The following is an 18879-nucleotide window of genomic DNA, read 5'->3' as shown; positions in this document are numbered from 1 at the left end:
CTTTTCCATCTGGCTATCAGACATCATATTAAAAAGAAAAGCCTGGTTGATTATGATAAGCCTATTGAATTAGTTCTGTTTATTTTAATGTTCATTATTATTGTATAATATATTAAGTTCTTCAAAATATTTAATGTTTAAATCATTACAATCATGTATAATACCATCTTTTCTCAAATCTGTCTCATCGTTTTTCTGGCTGCACATTCATCAGAGGTGTCAATACTAATGGTTCTCCTTCCCTGGTCGTGACTTCTGTGTTTTTTCCTTTATCTGAGGAACAGGAGCGAAGCTTTAGTGACTACTAATGACTCTCTTGTCTGCTGAGCAGCAGGGATGGGCTATTAGAAAGGACATAGACAAGAGGGGGAAAGAATACAAATGATTTAGTTCCTCTCCATCATGATAGTGAAGGATGTTTAACCCCCTGTCACCCATATTTATATAAACTATTAAGATAAACTACTAAAATAGAATTAGAAGTGTGGGTATATTACATTAAATTGGGAATATTACAAATTTATATAATAATAAATAAAATAATACAATTTTATTGTCAATACACTGTGACAAGTACAGAGCGACGAAAGGAATTCTCTGCATTTAACCCATCCCCTTGGGGAGCAGTGGGCTGCCATTGTGCAGCGCCCGGGGAGCAGTGTGGGGTTAAGGGTCTTGTTCAGGGAGCCAGAGTGGCGGTGGGGGAATCAAACTCACAATCTCAGGATTCAAAGCCCTATGCCCTAACCACTAGGCCACCACTCTCCTATTTGTGACATTCATAACGGTCAATCATAACATGCACTGTTAGGGACCAGTTTTAACAGGAACAAGAGCTTGTCAAAGGTTCCTAGGTCCACACTGAATGTGTGATAAATGAAACTGAGGGAATTCACAGGCTATCTTAGCTGTGTACATAATACGAAATGTTTGTTGCATATTCGCAACAATGGCCGTCAACTGGTTAATGTGTACTGAATACTAATATATCTTACACTGTGTTCTTATTCAAATAAATTGAACCAGTAAATTCTAACAGGATCTTCTAAAATTCCCCACCTTCCTCAGTTGTCCACCATTTTCCAGGGACTGCTCTCATCCATCCTGAGGAAAGTGGGCAAGGTGTCAGGTTCTTGGAGCAAGCTGAAAGAAGCAGACTACGCAATGAGAGAGAGTGCATCGGAAAGGCTGACTAGGCTCAGCTGGATGGAAACGCCCCTCGGGACTAAGAACAGGTTCTGCCCTTAGGTTTCTATCAGCAGGTTTAACTTGGAACATGGCAACCTGTCTCTCTCTCGAGAATGGTGGCAAGGGATGGAACTTTACTGTGGAGGCCCATTCATGAATGCACTCACAGCATATGAGTCCTTGCCAGGGTATATATATATCCCTCTTGGACTTTTTCACATTGCTACAATTAAAAATGTCATTTTATTTATTTGGATTTAGTGGCCAACACAAACTAGCATTTGTTACCTAGAATAAAAAATATTCTTCTTACAAATAAAATCAAGTATCAAATCTTTATATCTGATACCCCTACATTTAACAGAGTTTCATCAGTTTCGCCTCCGGAAACGGCTTGACGGAGTTCATCATGTAAAATGAGAAACACTACTACCACTACACCCCTGGCTTAGGTATTTTTTAGACTCAATGGGCAGACATTTCTGCATCTAAACCAAGGTGCTTTGCCTAAATTAATTTAAGCTGCCATTACAACACATGCTGGGTTTATACAGCTTTGATTCAGATACAGCTGAATACAAATTCATGTCAAAAATGTTGAAATGTTCTTGCTAGAAATTTTGAAAACTTTTCATTTTACTTCCCTATAATGCATTTCTTTGTGGTGGTCTATCAGTTTAGGGTTGTTAGCAGAAATAAATCATTACATTTGCAAGGCACTGTACTATTGAAAAGCATTACAGAGAACTTGAATAGAATTTACATACATCTAATATGAGGACCAGTCATTTTTTAGTACACTTAAGATCTTTTAGATTTAATGTAAGTCTGGGAGGCTTCCCATAAGCCCTTGTTTACAGGGTATTAAGTTGTCAGACCTCACAGAACTAAGCCTTTATCAATGGCCTTAAAGAGAGCTGTAAAATCACAGCCCAGTCTGATGGCTCATTAGCCCTCCATTCTGTGCTCTACTTTAACAGTGTGTGAGATATTAAGGATGCATCCAAGCACTCGGAGCTGTTGCCTATGGAACAGCCCTGCACTGTAAAAATAGAAACCTGACAAGAGGAGTCAATGTCCAAAGTGAAAGGTGTGATGATATAAAGTCATAATATAGCTGTTCCCATTTGTGGAACAGAAAATATGAAGTGGGAGTCCCTTTCTCAGGGCTTTAGGGCTTTGCACTTTAAGAATTATGGTTGTTGGCTATTCCTGAACCTTTAAGGTGAGTAATACTGCACCAGAATCTAGGCTCTGACAGGATGCAGGGGACATCAGGGTAGCAATGAATATTTTTGAAGGTGTGATAACCATTGTGTTTATGAGTCACACACCAAAGGCAACAAACCACCAGCAGGAGGCCCAACTGCATGGTTTGTTTCGGTGAATGGATGGTGTACAGTAGTACAGAGGGTTATTCACAACAGCAGAGAGGAACGGTGGTAAAGGGTCCTTTAGAGAAGGGAGGAAGAATGAGAAGGTTGAGAAAAAAGACACAAATGCTCAAAGGGTGAGTAACCATCATATGATCAGCTGGTTGCTATGGCAACTGATCCCAGTAGGCAGTCCTTGGAAAGTGAGTCACATGAGCGGATTGAAGGAGACAGGAAGCATACCTTGCCTGCATGTATGCAGGGCTGCTTGTTTATGTGTGTGTGTGAGGAGGTAGCTGTACTGTTTGGATGCATCCCATGATGCATAAAAAGATAAACTCTGTGTTAGCTGATCCAGCAGCAGTTGAATACAAAATGCCCCAGAGAAGACATTCTGACATTAAGCTTCTAATGTTTAAGACGATTATAAATGAGGACTCAGAATATAACTCCTGTAGGCACTGTGTGTTCCAGCAGCTGCCAAGTTAACACCAGTCTTCTTCTGTTCACTTTGCTCAGCTTTGGCAAAGACACACTCAGTCAAATATTTAATTCAGAACCTTGGTGTTTCAGGACATTTGGCTTTTGTTTCTTCTTTTTTTTTTTTTTTTATAAAGCTTTTCCATGTTTTGCCAAAGGCAATTTTATTTTTATGTCACATAAGTCTCTTTTTGCACATGTTAATACCAACATTTTGGCTCATGTGGTGCACAATAAATCCAGCCCAGTTAGACTGCATCAAATTCTCTGAAGCAACAGTTTCCAAGAATGACAAAATACCATCAGATTAAAGGGCGACAGTGGCGTTGGATGTAGGAGCTTGCCCTGAAATTGAAGGATTGGTGGTTCAAGCTCCGACTCCAACTTTCAGGGTCGTTGTGTCCTTGGGCAAGACACTTCACCTGCATTGTCTACTGATGGTGGTCAGAGGGCCCGGTGGCGCCAGTGTATGGCAGCCCCGCTTCTGTCAGTGAGCCCCAGGGCAGCTGTGGCTACAATTTAGCTTGCCACCATCCGTGTGTGCGTGAAAGGGTGAATGAATGTAGTGTAAAGCGCTTTGGTCAAGTCTCCTAACTTGAATGAAGGCGCTATAAGTACATGCCATTTAAACCATCAGTCTAGACTTTAACTAGGCCGTTCTTCCACTTGAACATGCATTGTTCTAAACCCTTCTCTCGTAACTCAGGCTGAATGTTTACGGCCACTATCCTGCTGGAAGGTAACATTATTTCAAAGTTATTGCAACGTTACAGACTTATTTCTACAGCAGTATTTTTATTGCAATAAGATTCAGATTTGATGAGTGGATGATGAATAATTGTTTTGTTGACAGATCTCATTTCCTTACACCTGAGCAGTAGATATATGCAGGTCCTACAGAGCAGGGGTCTCCAATCCTGGTCATCGAGATCTACTGTCCTGCAGTTTGTAAATGCATCCCTGCTTGTTATGCCTTTGCATAACTTCATAGCATGCTGAAGAGGTAATTGCTAAATTTGGTCATTTAAATTGGTTGTGTTGGAGCAGGAAAGCATCTAAAATCTGCAGGACAGTAGATCTGGAGGACCAGGGTTGAAGGCCCCCTCTATAGAGTTATAGAGGTCCAGCGTTAAAGAGGTGCTTTAAACCTCTCCATAACTGCAGGGCAGACATTTCTAATGAGTTTGTTGTGCATGACAGTGCTGATTATCCCTTAGTTTAAAAACAAAAATAAACCTTAGGGGTCTACAAAAACTACACACAGGTAGACTCACATTTGAAGGCAAGCATTCGATTTAATTTAGAAAAATCAAAGTTGGGGGCAAATACCTAACACTTTTTAATTTTTTTTTTAAATCCAAAGTTAGATTTTCCTTCTACGTCATACTCATACACTACTTTCTCTCACTCTATTGTATTTCACCCATTTCAGTGACAGTGCGCTGATAGCACTGTAGTCAGTAAAGTTCACTATATGGATCATATTTGGGAGGAAAATATAGTAAAATTGATCATGCAGGGAAAAATCGGTGTATTGTGATGAATGAAGCTGGATGAAGGCAAAGCCAAGGCCGTATCTGTCAGAAAGATAAATGACAGCCACATATTATGTCTGCTTGAGATATGAAACCACCCAGGCTTATTTTATTGGCGATCATCAAGTCAGCGATATGAGTAAATGAAGATATTCAGGATTTATATGAAAACATTAAGGCTCTGATATAGGGGAGATTTTTGACACCTGCAGACTAACTGTCTCATTATACAGACATCCAGCGAACACTGCAGATGTTTTTTTCTGGATCAGCCGCTGACGTGCGCACGGGCTGATGAGTCAAACTTGCGTCAGACTTTGTCGTGACTTGCTATAGTATGTAGCCTAATTTTTCCACAACACAACCATAACCACGTGGAAACCAGACACGCGTGTGAGAGAGAGCCTCCTTTAAGTTCCAATCACCTGACATAAGAAGTAAGACAGAGGGAATCAGCGGGTTAATGCCAGGTTTAGCGATCCATTCAGCTCCTGCGTCAGACTTTACGCACCGTGCGCCCCGCGCCGCTCCAGGCTCTCCGTGAGTTCGCATCTATGTGAGTGTGTAGAGATGCTGCATGAGGAGACCGTGTCTGAATGAACGCAGGATGATCTAACGGAGTATTTATGCAGCCACACCGACCCGATCTGCAGATTGCAAAAAAGGTAAGAACAGTTCCCCACCAGATGGGTCTCAGTTGATTCCTTTCTATTGTTTTCCATTTATGCATCTGATAAGCAGTTTTTAGTATTATTACAGTTGCTGCGAGATTTTTTTTTCTACAAGAAAGGCTTGAAAGCACTAGATGGAGAGGAGCGGCAGCTTGCAGCTCCTCACCGGACAAACAGCCTCGTTATTCTGTCGCTGATGCCAATTATTTCCCCTATTTTGATCCTAATTTGTGTGTTGACATCTTTCTGCATCCCCTCATTGCTGCTAAATACTTAGTTTGACCTTGAGGGAGGTTGTATGCTCAGGAAATCTGTCCAACATCTCTCATGTAATTGATGGACGGATCTTCTTAGTCAGGTGCTGTCCTAACCTAACATTCAGGGAGTTATGATTGCTCTGATTTCATTAACTCAACCCCCCAAAACAAAAAAACAGCCCTAACAGATGAGATAAGCAGGAGGTGATGATGCCTCCCTAGCAGATAGCCAGTAGATGCAACCCATCATCACCTCCAGCCTTGCCACTTTCTGTTTCTCCCTTTCACTTTTGTCACAGTTATTTGCCTCCACCCTTCAGGGGTGTGTATGATTGTCTGTACTTTTAAGATAAAGAGAGGAGAGAAAGAGATATACACAGGCGAGAAATTATGCTGCAAAGATGAAATTTGAATTTTTCAGAAAGAGCCCATTGCTAGGCAACCGCAGCAGATAGAAGTGGAGCATCACATCATGAGGAAGCTGTTCTGTTGCATCATCAACTCCAAGTGGTCTGTGGAAACCAAGGTGTTGCAGGATCAGGCATCAGCTTGTTGCATGACAGGGTACACTCTTCTGGACCCTCACCTTGGTCTAGAAATGTTACATAGATAGAAATAGACTAGGTGCTTGAAAAAATATTCACAACACTTGAATGTTTCCCCTTTTTTTTATTACAAATACTAACTTTTATATATTTGATCAAGACTTTAAGTGATAGTTCATAATAAATGAATGAAATTACATGTATTTATACTAAGCTCTTTTGAATTATAATTTTTTTTTACCTTCCTTTCATTTAAGACAACATTTTGGTGGTATGTCTCTAAATGTTTTGCCTATCTTAACTTTAACTAAGCCGTTTTAATATGTGAATATTCTATATGGCTCTGGCAGTATGATTTGGGTTATTATCCTGCTGGAAGGTGTCACAGTTTCAAGTCATCTCCAGCCTCTAACAGGTTTTCTTCAAGGATTACTTTGTGTTTCGCTTCATCTATTACCACCACCTGTGACCAACTTCCAAGTTGCTGCCAAAGAAAAGCTTCCCCACAGCATACCGCTGCCACTACCAAACATTACTGTACAATAGAGATTGTGGGCTCAGGGTATAATGTACGGTGATTGCTTTTCGCCATGCAATGTTTGGATTACGGGCTAAAATTTAACATGTTATTTCATTTAACCAGAGAGTCTTTTGTTCTTATGGATTTGCTTTGGAAAATTCAAAGAAAGACTTCTTTCTTTCAAGAAATCCTTTACAGAATTAGTAAGTTCAAATTGTAAACAGGTGGAATTTAGAATAACTTCAAAAATTAGGGGCTGAGGTCATTTAATTATTTTAAGTCCTTGTTTTCTTTGAAATTTAGGTATTTATTCACTGTTGATAGCAATGGAAAATATTAAGGTTGAACAATTGGAGGAGCTCTGTAATAATTTTACCTAACCTCAACATTTAGAACAATTGTTAACTTTCCTGGTATTTTTGTGTGTTTTAAAACAGCAAAAGGAAATATAATCAGTCTTCACATGGATCTTGAGGCCGAAACAATGTAGTAGTTGTGGATTGCAGTTCTGGAATGTGTGCTCTACAACCTGCCTGTAAGCTGCTGTGTGTCGTGACTGCTGTGAAGTGTGAGCTACTGTGTTGTACTTCTATTCAGTCTTTTCCAGGACCTCAGGGCTCAACAGCAGGCTAGCATTCTTAAGAAGTGACTGAAAAGACACTGGGCTCAAATATCTGTCAGCTGCATGTGTTTTCAAATTAAGCTCTTTTTTCTTCAGATCTAACACTTCTGACATTCTTCTTTGCCCCTGTGCTACGAGTGAATAAAAGTCATCTTTCACCTATCCCACCCAGCCAAACAAAGCGCTAGCTTTCTGCTCATTCATCTCCTACCACTGCAGCTGCTGTTTGGCATTCAACAAAAGTCACCTGAGCCAGTCTGTGTCAGGCTTTCTCAAGCTGACCTTTAGTTAATTGGTATATGGACACTGATCTTACCGTCGTTAGTTTTCTGTAAATTTCAAGCACCTGTTTTTAAATCTATAACCATGGGGCTGGAATACATTTAATATCAGAGAATCAGAGAAAGAATTACAACAAAACCATTGTTGATATTCTAAGGGGATACCAATCCTTTCTCTACAGTAAATTGCAGTTTGTTTTCAGCTATTCATTCAGCTACAGTGGTGTAAATTAAATAAATGCTGATGCTGTTGTAAGTTTAACTGTATTTTACGGTGTATTTTACAACATCATTTAACTAGTTAGGTAAAAAATCTGAAACATTCATAATGTAGATAGTTCACAATTTGGAGGGTTTATACTCTGAGTGTAAGAACTTTGGAAATCTAAAATAAGAAATGTAAAAAATTAAGAACGAAAAAAATTTTTGGGGAGTTTTAGGGAAAAATCCAGATGTATGCATTGGTCAATGATTTGTTATAGATATATATAATAATAATTTAAAACATAGTCAAATATAAATGAATTTATAAAATAACATAAAAATTATATATTTTTGGTAGAGTAAGCTGAGGATGAGTTGTAGTAAGATTTCTTCTGTGTATTTTTCTGGGCTCATTGACAGTTATTTTAACTTAGCATGTCTAATATTGTAATTAGAAATTTGGGATGCCAGTATTATTTTGGGGGAAAAGAAAATGACAGAAGTCTGTACCTCTACTTACTCTTTTTCAAACAGTCTGTTTGCCTGACTAATACGTTTTTCTCATGGAAACAACTTGTATACAATGTTAAGACATGAATGTCCTTACAAACAATATATATATCGAAAGCCTAATTAAATTCAACCTTTTTTTATTGATCTCAAAGGGAAATTAAATAAATATATGTTTAGTGTGCACACCGACCAAATGCTTATTATTCTAATAGTTACATTTTGGCCAGAAGTTTGTTAGAATTAATATCAAACAAAATGTTTAAATCTTTTGAAATATAAAAAAAAAGAGCAGTAAGTGCTGTTGCAACCTAACATGCTAAAATATTTTATTTATCTGCCATCTGTTGTTTCCCTTTTAAAAGATTTTATTCAAAAGATTATTTTTAAGGCTCTGAAAAAAAATATTTTAATGTGCAATTTTAACATCAGTTTGGAATAAGCAGTATTTCTGGGAGAAAAAAAATGTAACTAATTTAAAAAAAAGTGAAATTGGAGGATTTGAGGAATCTAATGAACTTAAAACATGCAAAGATAAAATAAAAACCATATACAGAAAAAACATAAGTGTTAAATGTGAAAGTTTAAATCAGTCAGAATCAGAATATGAAATACTTTAATAATCCCAGACGGATATTACTTTTGTTACATGCTCCAGATAAAGTCTTAACATTTAGTTGTTTATTAGTTGAAATCATTATTAGATTTCCATCCATCCATCCATCCATCCATCCATCCATCCATCCATCCATCCATCCATCCATCCATCCATCCATCCATCCATCCATCCATCCATCCATCCATCCATCCATCTTCTTCCGCTTATCCGGGGTGGGGTTGCAGGGATAGCAGATTCATTGGGGAGGATCAGACGTTCCCTTCTCCCCAGCCACTTAGGCCAGCTCCTCACCCTATAACTAAGGGAGAGCCCGGACACACTATGGTGAAAACTCATATTAGCTGCTTTTGGTGATGACCCAAAGCTCATGACCATAGATGAGAGTAGGAACGTAGATCGACTGGTAAATCCAGAGCTTTGCTTTTTTGCTCAGCTCTCTCTTCACCACAACAGACCGGTACAGAGCACGCTTCACAGCAGACGCCGTACCAATCCGCCTATTGATCTCCCGCTTCACCTTCCCCTCATTTGTCAACATTATTAGATTTACTTTGATAAATGGGGGCTGTGCAAAAGCAAACTTATTATTAATTTTCCTTAAACTGTTAGAAAAACTGATACTAAAATAATGGATTACTCAGACAGTTCAATATTAATTCAGGGGATTACTGGTTTAATCAGTTAATGTCTGTAAAATCCTAATGTATGTCAGACAATAAGACCAAATTATTACAGGTAATCTTTTGTTGCATCTTTTCCTGTAAAATGCTCCACATAGAATAGAATAGAATAGAATAGAATAGAATAGGACAGAAAATCCCTTAATTGTCCCACAATGGGGAAATTCTGGTGTTTACAGCAGCAAAAAGTTTATAGAAAAAATTGTCACACAAATGTGGACCTTAGAAAAATGTATAAGAATAACATAACAGTGAAGAGTTAAACGATAAACAATAACAATTCATAGGTATTATGAAAAGACAAAAATGTTTTGCTCAACAAAACAAAATACAGTTGAGAAAGGGTAAAGGTTTTCTGATAAGAAAGAAAATAGCATTAATAACTGATTTAATCTGTGCTCAGAGACCATAGTTTAACACTGTTGCATTCCTCCGTGAGACAAAGACACATAGAAAACTCCCAGTTGTTCATGGCATTCACATGACTTTACTCATATAATGGGCCTTGCTGTGAAATGGATTGTAATTCAGTCTGAGAGATTCATCTGCTATAATGAAGTGGATTACAGAATGGCCTCATGGCTCTGAAGTGCTGCTGTTTATAGCTATTTGAGGTGCTGAATTGCTGTTTAAAAATACTTTAGTTAAGAAAAAACTGAAACAGTTTATTGTTAATGCAATTACCAGATTTTCAATGTTGAAGAATCCACAGTGAAGTGCATTCTTTTCCACATTTAGCATGTTTTATCAGTTTTGTTTTCAAATTGGTAAATTATCTAAAAGCTCTCTGTTGTTTAAGAAAAAAAACAATCACTGATTTTATAAAAAAAAAAAGGGACATCAGTACCCTGAGATTAGCATGGATGTTTACCATAAAAGGTCTTAAAAAAATATGTAAAGCCTAGTACATTGACTAAGTTCATACAGCACTTTACATTATGCCCACGTCCAGCCACATTCTTATGCATTTATGCAGCTTTAGGTTAGATGTCTTACCTGGGGGCATATCCACCTGTGACAGGAGGAAAGTGGACACACAACCTTTTGATCTCAAGCCAAAGTATTCTTATCTTTTTTCCCCTTTTTTCATGATATGACCACAAACATGGGCTTGTATATGACAGGTCAAGACAGTTTCACACAATTATTAAGAAATGTATTGAATGTATTTAAAAATGTAAAGGAGAAAAAATATAGCATTTTTATTCCTTGCTTTTATGGTCAAGATTAGTGGTCTGGTGAGGCTAAACTGTAACCTTTTGGCCTATATGCAGAAAAGCTTTGTGTGGCAGGAAAAGTGAACCTTATTTCAAAGATGCTTTCTCTTAGTTGAAACATGATAGTGGCAATGTCATGCACTGGGTATGCTCTTCTTTAGCAGGGACAGCGAAGCCAGTTTGGAACGATGGATGCAGCTAATAAAAGGGAATCCTGAAAAACATGTAAATTTGCTATAAGACAAAGTTCTAACACCAGTTTCTCTTTAAACTGTTTTTAGACCAGTCTGTTTGCTGGTTGCTTTCAGTCAAGCAATACAAAATGTAAGCCTTGTGAAAATTAATAGGGATTTTTTGTTCTTGAGAAGTCATTTTTGTTCTATTCCATATATCCCTTCACAGATTTAAGAAAAGTGCAGCTTTATCATCCCCACACATCCTCGGTCTCAGCGGCTTAGTTGGTCCTCTATTAAAGACCCTCCTCTTCAGGCCCAGCCGTCAGCCTCTCCTGTGAAGGAGCTCCTTTGTTCCAGCAACTATGCCAAAGAACACCAAGGTGACTCAGCGGGAGCACAGCAATGAGGCCGTCACTGAGTCTGTGGCTGACCTTCTGTCCCTGGAGCATCCCATGGACTATAAGAGCAGTCAGATGAGTATGGGGCTCAGTCCTGGATCCACTGCCCCAGGAAGGTCCCTGCTCCCTGAACAAGACTTAGAGGATGGCCGACCTGCATGGAACAACAAGTTGGAGTACATTCTTGCTCAAGTGGGCTTCTCAGTTGGTCTGGGAAATGTTTGGAGATTTCCCTACCTGTGCCAGAAGAACGGTGGAGGTAAGTAGAAAATGGATGTGTGCCAGCTCCTGTTTTCTTTTTATTAAATAACACTTTCCCGAATTTTGAATTGCCATAATTTCTGGTTTAGTTTCAGCTTAGTTGAAACAAGCATATTCGGACTTTAACATGATGCCTTTTACTGGTTCTGTAAAATCCATAGACGGGACACCATTTCAATTTGCTGTTTAAATGTTGGTTTATCGCTTATGGTAAATTCTGAAACTATTCAGCTGTGATTTGAAAAGTATTCTCACATGTTAATAAAAAAATGGTAAACACTATCTGTTTAGTTTTATAAAACATTATTTTACAAAAAAATATTTACAGATTTATGCGGCTACAGGAAATGTGCCTCTTATCTCTTAAATTATCTGTTTATGCTAGAATTCATATGATGATTTTAGACTAATTCAATGATCTTATTTAAAACACACATTTCTAGAATATCTATAATAAAATACAGATTTAAAGGAATAGTACACCCAAAACATGATTAGCCTTCATTTTCTACTCACCCCCATGCTGAACAAAACTCTGGAGTACTTTTTTGATATCTCAAATGCATCTGGAGTTCTGGGAGGCTTCTTGCTGTCTGCTGACATTCAAATAATGGAGGTCTATGGTGACCGAGACAGAAAGGTCCATAAAAGTCCACAAAAACGTGTCAATATTCCTCCATACTGCTCGTCCAATGTAATCCAAGTGTCCTGAGTGGGTAGCATCCAGAATTTACTCGAAACGAAGTCATTTAGAACGTTTTAGAGCCTAAACAGTAGTGTATAGGATTTCCTAATAGCGCCCCCATGCGCGCTCACGATTCTACGGAAGCCGGCAGACCAAACCAGCGCATTCAGCTCGGCAAAGAACTCATGCTCTTCCTCAACACTGAAGTCCTCAGGCATTTTTCTTTCGTTGTTTCTTTCTTTGCACAGGTAAACAGCACATTTCTTCTTCTACGCTTGCATTATCGGCAGAGCAGACGCTGAATGCGCACTTTCTTCCGGTTTGGTCTGCCGGCTTCCGTAGAATCGTGAGCGCGCATGGGGGCGCTATTAGGAAATCCTATACACTACTGTTTAGGCTCTAAAACGTTCTAAATGACTTCGTTTCGAGTAAATTCTGGATGCTACCCACTCAGGACACTTGGATTACATTGGACGAGCAGTATGGAGGAATATTGACACGTTTTTGTGGACTTTTATGGACCTTTCTGTCTCGGTCACCATAGACCTCCATTATTTGAATGTCGGCAGACAGCAAGAAGCCTCCCAGATCTCCAGATGCATTTGAGATATCAAAAAAGTACTCCAGAGTTTTGTTCAGCATGGGGGTGAGTAGAAAATGAATGCTAATCATGTTTTGGGTGTACTATTCCTTTAATTCTGTCTAATGTTATCAAATGTAGAGGATTTATTAAATCTTAATCCTCCAAAATGACAGTCCAAAATCTATAGGAGTTTATCCAAAATAGATCAGTCTATATCACTTCCTACTGAAAAATGGAAGTTGATTTAACAATTATGCTTAAACAAAATTGTTGGTCTAAAATCTTTTAGAGAACCTTTACCATGACTAGAAATCCTAATTAACAACTCATTTAATATAAAATCCTTTATACAGTACACTATCTAGGTCAGCGGATGTTTAAGATGGGTTTTGCACAGCCTGATATCTGCTTGCAATGCTCAGGTTATGCACCAGATTGGTAGCCCCAGGGTGGGACTCCTGGAGGCTGGGTAGATGGTCTTGCAGGAATCTGTGTCAGCGGACATGGTTTACCGGCCCTCTGGCTGTTTTGATGGATCTGGGGTGGGGTCCCTGCTGGTGGTTGTCGGCTTGTTTCTGAACCAATGTGGTGCCTAGCCCACTCTGGGGTCCAACGGGGCCCCTGCTGGCACTGGGGGCATTGATCTGGTGAGGAACATCCTTTATGCATTATCTTGCAGGTGTTCTTCCCTAAAGAGCACACCATCAGTAAGGGAGTGGAGGGAGGGATATCTAAAAAATAAATTATTTGTCAATGTATTTAATGAAGAATTTGTTCTATATGAAATAATCTCCAGAGGTTCTAGAAGATTGCCTAGAACAGAGCCAGTCTTATTTATCAGCTAGTTGAGCTTCATGATTTGATCTGATGCTGTTACTCCAGCAAATGAAGGCAGAAGTGATCGCCCTCTCTACAATAGAGTTATGGAAGATATGCAGCATCATGCTGCAAACACTGAAGGACCTAAGCTCTCGTACAATCTGCTGTGTCCTTTCTTTTAGACGGCTGGATTTTCTGGAGTTTCTCACAAAGTAAGCCAGGCTGAATCATGTTAAATGCACTGGAGAAATCAAAGAACATGATCCTCACAGTACTGTCTGCCTTGTCTAAATGACACTGGGTTTGTTGAAGCAGGTGTACGATGGCAGCTTCAACTCCATGATGATAAGCAAACTGCGGGGGGTCCTGATAACTGCTTGCTCATTTGCTGAAGTGAACCAACAGAAGCTTCTCTAGGACCTTCATGATGTGGGATGTCAGGGCAAACCGGTCATTATTGATTGTGGGCTGACTTTTCTTTGGTACCAAAACACCATAGCAGATCTTGAGCAATTTGCTTTGACAAATGTATAATGTGCAATTACTATTTGATACCCTGTGCAATAACTTGTTTCTCTATGTTTGACATCCAGTGCAATAACCATATATATATATGTATATAAATATCCATCTATATAAATACCCATGTAAACACCCTGTGCAATAACCCTGTATAATAATCCTACTATAAAAAGAAAGATGCCATATGTGGACACACTGTATATATCCCATGCACCTTTTTCTTCCTTTGGCACATTCTTCTTCTCCTTTGACTATTTAAGCTGATGTAACGAGTACATTTCTCCACTGTAAGATCAATAAATTCAATTAATCAATCAATCAATCTTCCACATCGCTGGAACTGTGATGAACACTGTCAGGCTAACGTTAAAGATGTGCTGTAGAATCACACAGAGCTGCTCTGCACAGGACGTCAGAACTCTGGGGCTGACACCATCTGGACCTGGTGACTTATTATGATCCAGTCTCTCCAGTTGCTTTTTCACTTGACTTCTATCATTCTGTTTTTAAATTATGAAGTTTAAATAATAACCCTCAAGGAAACAATGAACTCTTGGAAGTAGCAGAGAAAAAGTCCAAACAGATACACAAATTTGAAACCAAAAACTCAAAGAACCAAAAATATTGGCAATAAATATTCTTTTAATTTATTTGTGGTGACAGGAGCTTAGCATGCATGAAAGTGTTTGTCATGTAATTGGCGGGTTGCCACTAGTCTGAGTCTCTGCTCTCTCTCCCTCTGACCTTAAATCCTTGGGCAAGACATTTCAGCTGCCCTCCCTGCTGTCTGTGATCTGAAGACTGGACAGCACTGATTTCTTGGCAGCCTCGTTTCTGTCAGTCTGCCCCAGGGCAGCTGTGGTTTGCCAGCATCAATGTGTGAATGTGTATGTCCTCTGATCTGAAAATCACTGCATAAAAACAGGTCCTTTACCATTTATTTTACTAATTACGAACAATGAACAGTGTAAAACATACTTAGCAGGTAAGAAAAGGGAGTTGGTCCATCAAAAACAGTAAAGAACGAGCATCATTACACACTCCGTAATGACCAGAACAAATATATATAAAATGCTTAATTGGCTAAAAAGTCATCTTACTTTTCATTTATATTCTAAGGTGCATCACTAGTGCATAAGCAGAGCTTGTAAATCTTTTCATCATATACCATTTTGGACTCAAATTCACCATCTCTTTTACACTCTAAGCTCAGATGAAGTCTAAAAATATAAACATTCGAACTACAAATGGATAATAATGAAAATCTGGTAAGATGTTTGATTTATGGCAGCTTTGCATTTTAAGCTGGAAATCTGATACTTAATCTCACATCAGCCACCTGTGGTGTGCAACTTATGTTTGAGTGCTTTAAATGTACAGACAGTGGTTGTGGGCCTCTTGCCATTGACTGGAGTTTGCCAGGGAATGACTGTATTGGCCAGGCTCCCTGGACAGAAAGCCATACCAGCCAACTATAATCTCAGCCTTAAATCTGAACCCATTGTGTAGCTTAAAATGATGGAGCCTGATCTTCAGTTGTTAAAAAAGGAACTTTTGCAAAACAAAAATGCACATGCAGTGAGTGAGATATTGGAGATTTGAAAAGATGCCTACAAAGTGCCGAAGTGATTTTGGAGAGCAGGTCATTAAAAAAGGTTAAGTTCAAATTAATAATGATCATAATTATATATCTATATAAATAAGGATAACATAATTTTAGTTGAGGCCTGTCTCATGAGTTTATTTTTTTAATTCCTTCTGTTTAAGCAGGGTTGCAAATCAATGTCTGACTCTCATCTTTTTCATTTTCATAGGAGTTTCTTTTTTACTTTTCTCAGATTCTAGTCATTTTTGTGACCGATGTGAGTTTTTTTTTTACACTTAACAAGGAGTACCAACAATTTTGTCCATGTGTGTAGTTAGCAGACCACCTTTGCAGACATTATAAAGTTTGCAACTTTTTTTATACAGGAAAACCCTTTGAAGATCAGACCCTTAGATGGATATGTTTATTGTATAGTTTAACATATTGATTGCTCAGTGAAATCTTGCTTTGTCCAAGGAAAGTAGACTTGTGAGTTGTTGAAGGCCTAAGGTCCTGGTTGAAGGTTGTTGACTATTTCCCAGGTTGCTCTGCTATTGGTGTTTTACTTAATGGTATAAGGGAGGATTTTCGTGAATTTTTGAAAAGACCCGCCCTCTCCACTTAAAAAAAAAGCACATGAACAACCCTGTACCCGCTCCCGAGAGGGGATGCCTATTAAACGTATAAGAGCACACATAAGCCCATTTCTCCTTGTGCACGCTCTGTTAAAAAGTTTCTCTTCTCATAACTCATACAAGCTAACTTTCCAAAAGAAGATTTGCAATTTCTCCGCTATGTCAATCTCACCACCAGTAAGTGAAAATTGGGATCAGGATGTAGGACATATCACAATTACGATTGACAATTAGGAGGACCACTTATTTTGATGATCCAAACTTAAAAAGAACATCCTCCACTATACCTTTAAGATTTGGCCCAGCTTGGACTGAATTAATTGGTGTTAGTAGCATAAAAATAAAATGTATTCCAGCAAAAAGAACATAAACATTTGGACTGTTTTCTGTTATTGTTCTGTGTGAAATTACACCTGACACACACAGAGAAACCACTCTCACCAAGCCCACGCTGCAGGCTATACAGCATTTGTCTGAATTAGTCAACATGCAGCCTCAGCAGCAATGAGATTAGACCTTTAATCCACAATGAGATGAGGAGGCACAGATACATTTGCCTAAAAACCCTCATTCTATTATAGTTCTCTTAGAATCTTGCCTTTTGAAGCTTGATTTACTGCTATTAAAATGAAGTGTGAAAGTGGCGATGACTAAGAAGGAAGTTCAAGAATAAATATAAATGCTCCCGGTTTTTAGGTGGTGTTGATCTCTTGTGTGGGATGATGTTACATGAATTGTGGCTTAGCGTTTCTTAATATGTTCACATTTAAACAGTTCCTACCAGAAGGCTGACTCAGTTAAAGGTGTTTTATCATCCTCATTTGTTTAAACGATAAGTAGGATAAGGAAACTTTAACTCACCCTAAATATCACCCTATGCTACAGCTTTAAAACATTGTGCTATATTACTGGTCATATCATGTTTGATGTAGAGGTAAGATTTTTAGTGAGAGAAAGTAAAAGAATATGTAGCCAGTAGTCTAGCTGTATAAAAAAAGAAAGGGGATGGTGGAATTTTTTTTTATTTTTGGAAGCACACTTAGCCTAATAGCCTAATAAATATAGTCTATTAACCTTGAGTAATATGCAGGGTATGCAGACATTTCGCTTCCCATCCAGGAAGCTTTTTGAATTCAAAATGTCTGAATTAGCATTGGGTTTGAGGGTGATTGTTGGCCTGGCTAAATAGTCCTCCACTCTCCTGTACAGGGGCTGGGGCTGCTGGGGCTGTACAGGAGAGCGGACGACCTCTTCTATTCAGCCAGGCCAACAATCACCTTTAACGACCCTGTGTAAAGTTCCTTATCAGTTTTAAGGAAAACTAATAAGGAACTTTATACAGGTATTCTTATAGGAAAATGTGTGTTCTTTACATTTGTTGGAGGTCGTGTGTATGTTATGTGGTCCAATGTGTTTCTACTATGATTATTAGAATGATGCTGCAGGACAATATTCATCAAAGTATTATTTAATCATTTTTCTCTTAAATTAATATGTTTAGTCGATGGGAACAGGATGGTTTGTTTAAAGGGGGTTGAGATACATAGTGGTTTGGATAAAATGGTAAAGGGGTCAATTTGAATTCATTGAGGGTTTTTTTGTGATTTGAGTTCTATGATTTCTCTGCATGATTTCAGAGAAAAATGTAGAGATACATTTTCTTGTGATATTCATTAAGAAAAGCCTATATTTTTCCTACTTTTGTCTATCAGGCTTTATCATAACCAACACAGTTATCATTTAAAGCATACTTTTGCACCAGCAGTAGTACCGTACTTCATATTTGGAGTCTTTCAAGATCAGTCCCATTAATGATAAAGGAATGGTGACTGCATTCAATTACATTGTGCACCAGTGAACTATGATAAGAACAGAATTCAAAAAATGATGCAACATGTTGTCAAAACTGGCCCAAACTAAAGCATGCCACCTGCAAATCTTTTTTTGATTAGATGGTTTCTCTTCTTATTTAAATAGCAGTTTTTAGAAGACCAAAACTTGTCAACTCCTATTTTAACATTATGTCAAAAGCTATATCTAATAAATATCTACATTACTAGTCAAATAAATGGTTTAATTCATGTGTAGAACTGCTACTGAGCTGACTAAGACATAGTGAGAAAAATATTTTTTGTTCTCCTTTGTTACACATTGCCTTACCTCTCTTCATTATGCCTGTTTAGTGGAGTATCAATTATAATAAATAAGATTCAGTATCAAAGCCAAATATAACACTCTCCTGCTCACCGTATCAGAATGATACTGTTATTAGAATTAGTTTCAGATCAAACGAAAATGATTTTTTTCAGACTGCTGTCTCTCTCTGCGAACCATTTCTCTGGCTTCAGATACTTCTGTCACCATGGTGCCTCTTCATTTCTTGACGTAAGCAGGACGAGATGTGATTTGATGTCTGCGACAGCCGTCTGTTCTGCATTTCCCTTCTCGAAAAATGAATGTCATGATGAAGAGTTGAGAAATATTGCTAATGTTAGAGTAAATAAAGTGTTGTA

The 18879-nt window shown here is 38.4% G+C and overlaps 1 protein-coding gene across 2 annotated transcripts in view; it reads left to right on the top strand.

Annotated features, from left to right (window-relative positions):
* The first annotated feature begins 4915 nt into the window (after positions 1-4915).
* slc6a17 (solute carrier family 6 member 17) overlaps positions 4916-18879 on the top strand; it is a 31515-nt gene continuing 17551 nt past the window's right edge. Inside the window, exons 1-2 of one of the 2 annotated variants that reach the window (XM_038283096.1) lie at positions 4916-5241; positions 11105-11535. In XM_038283096.1, the coding sequence (XP_038139024.1) occupies positions 11241-11535 (295 nt within the window). In that variant the 5' untranslated portion in view covers positions 4916-5241; positions 11105-11240. Of the gene's footprint in view, positions 5242-11104; positions 11536-18879 lie in introns of those variants that run through there. The other variant, XM_038283097.1, reaches the window with a different exon arrangement.

This window comes from Cyprinodon tularosa, unplaced genomic scaffold, assembly GCF_016077235.1.
Source record: "Cyprinodon tularosa strain WSP-4 unplaced genomic scaffold, ASM1607723v1 ctg19, whole genome shotgun sequence".
Lineage (NCBI taxonomy): Eukaryota > Metazoa > Chordata > Actinopteri > Cyprinodontiformes > Cyprinodontidae > Cyprinodon > Cyprinodon tularosa.
This window is presented reverse-complemented; position numbering and strand designations above follow the sequence as displayed.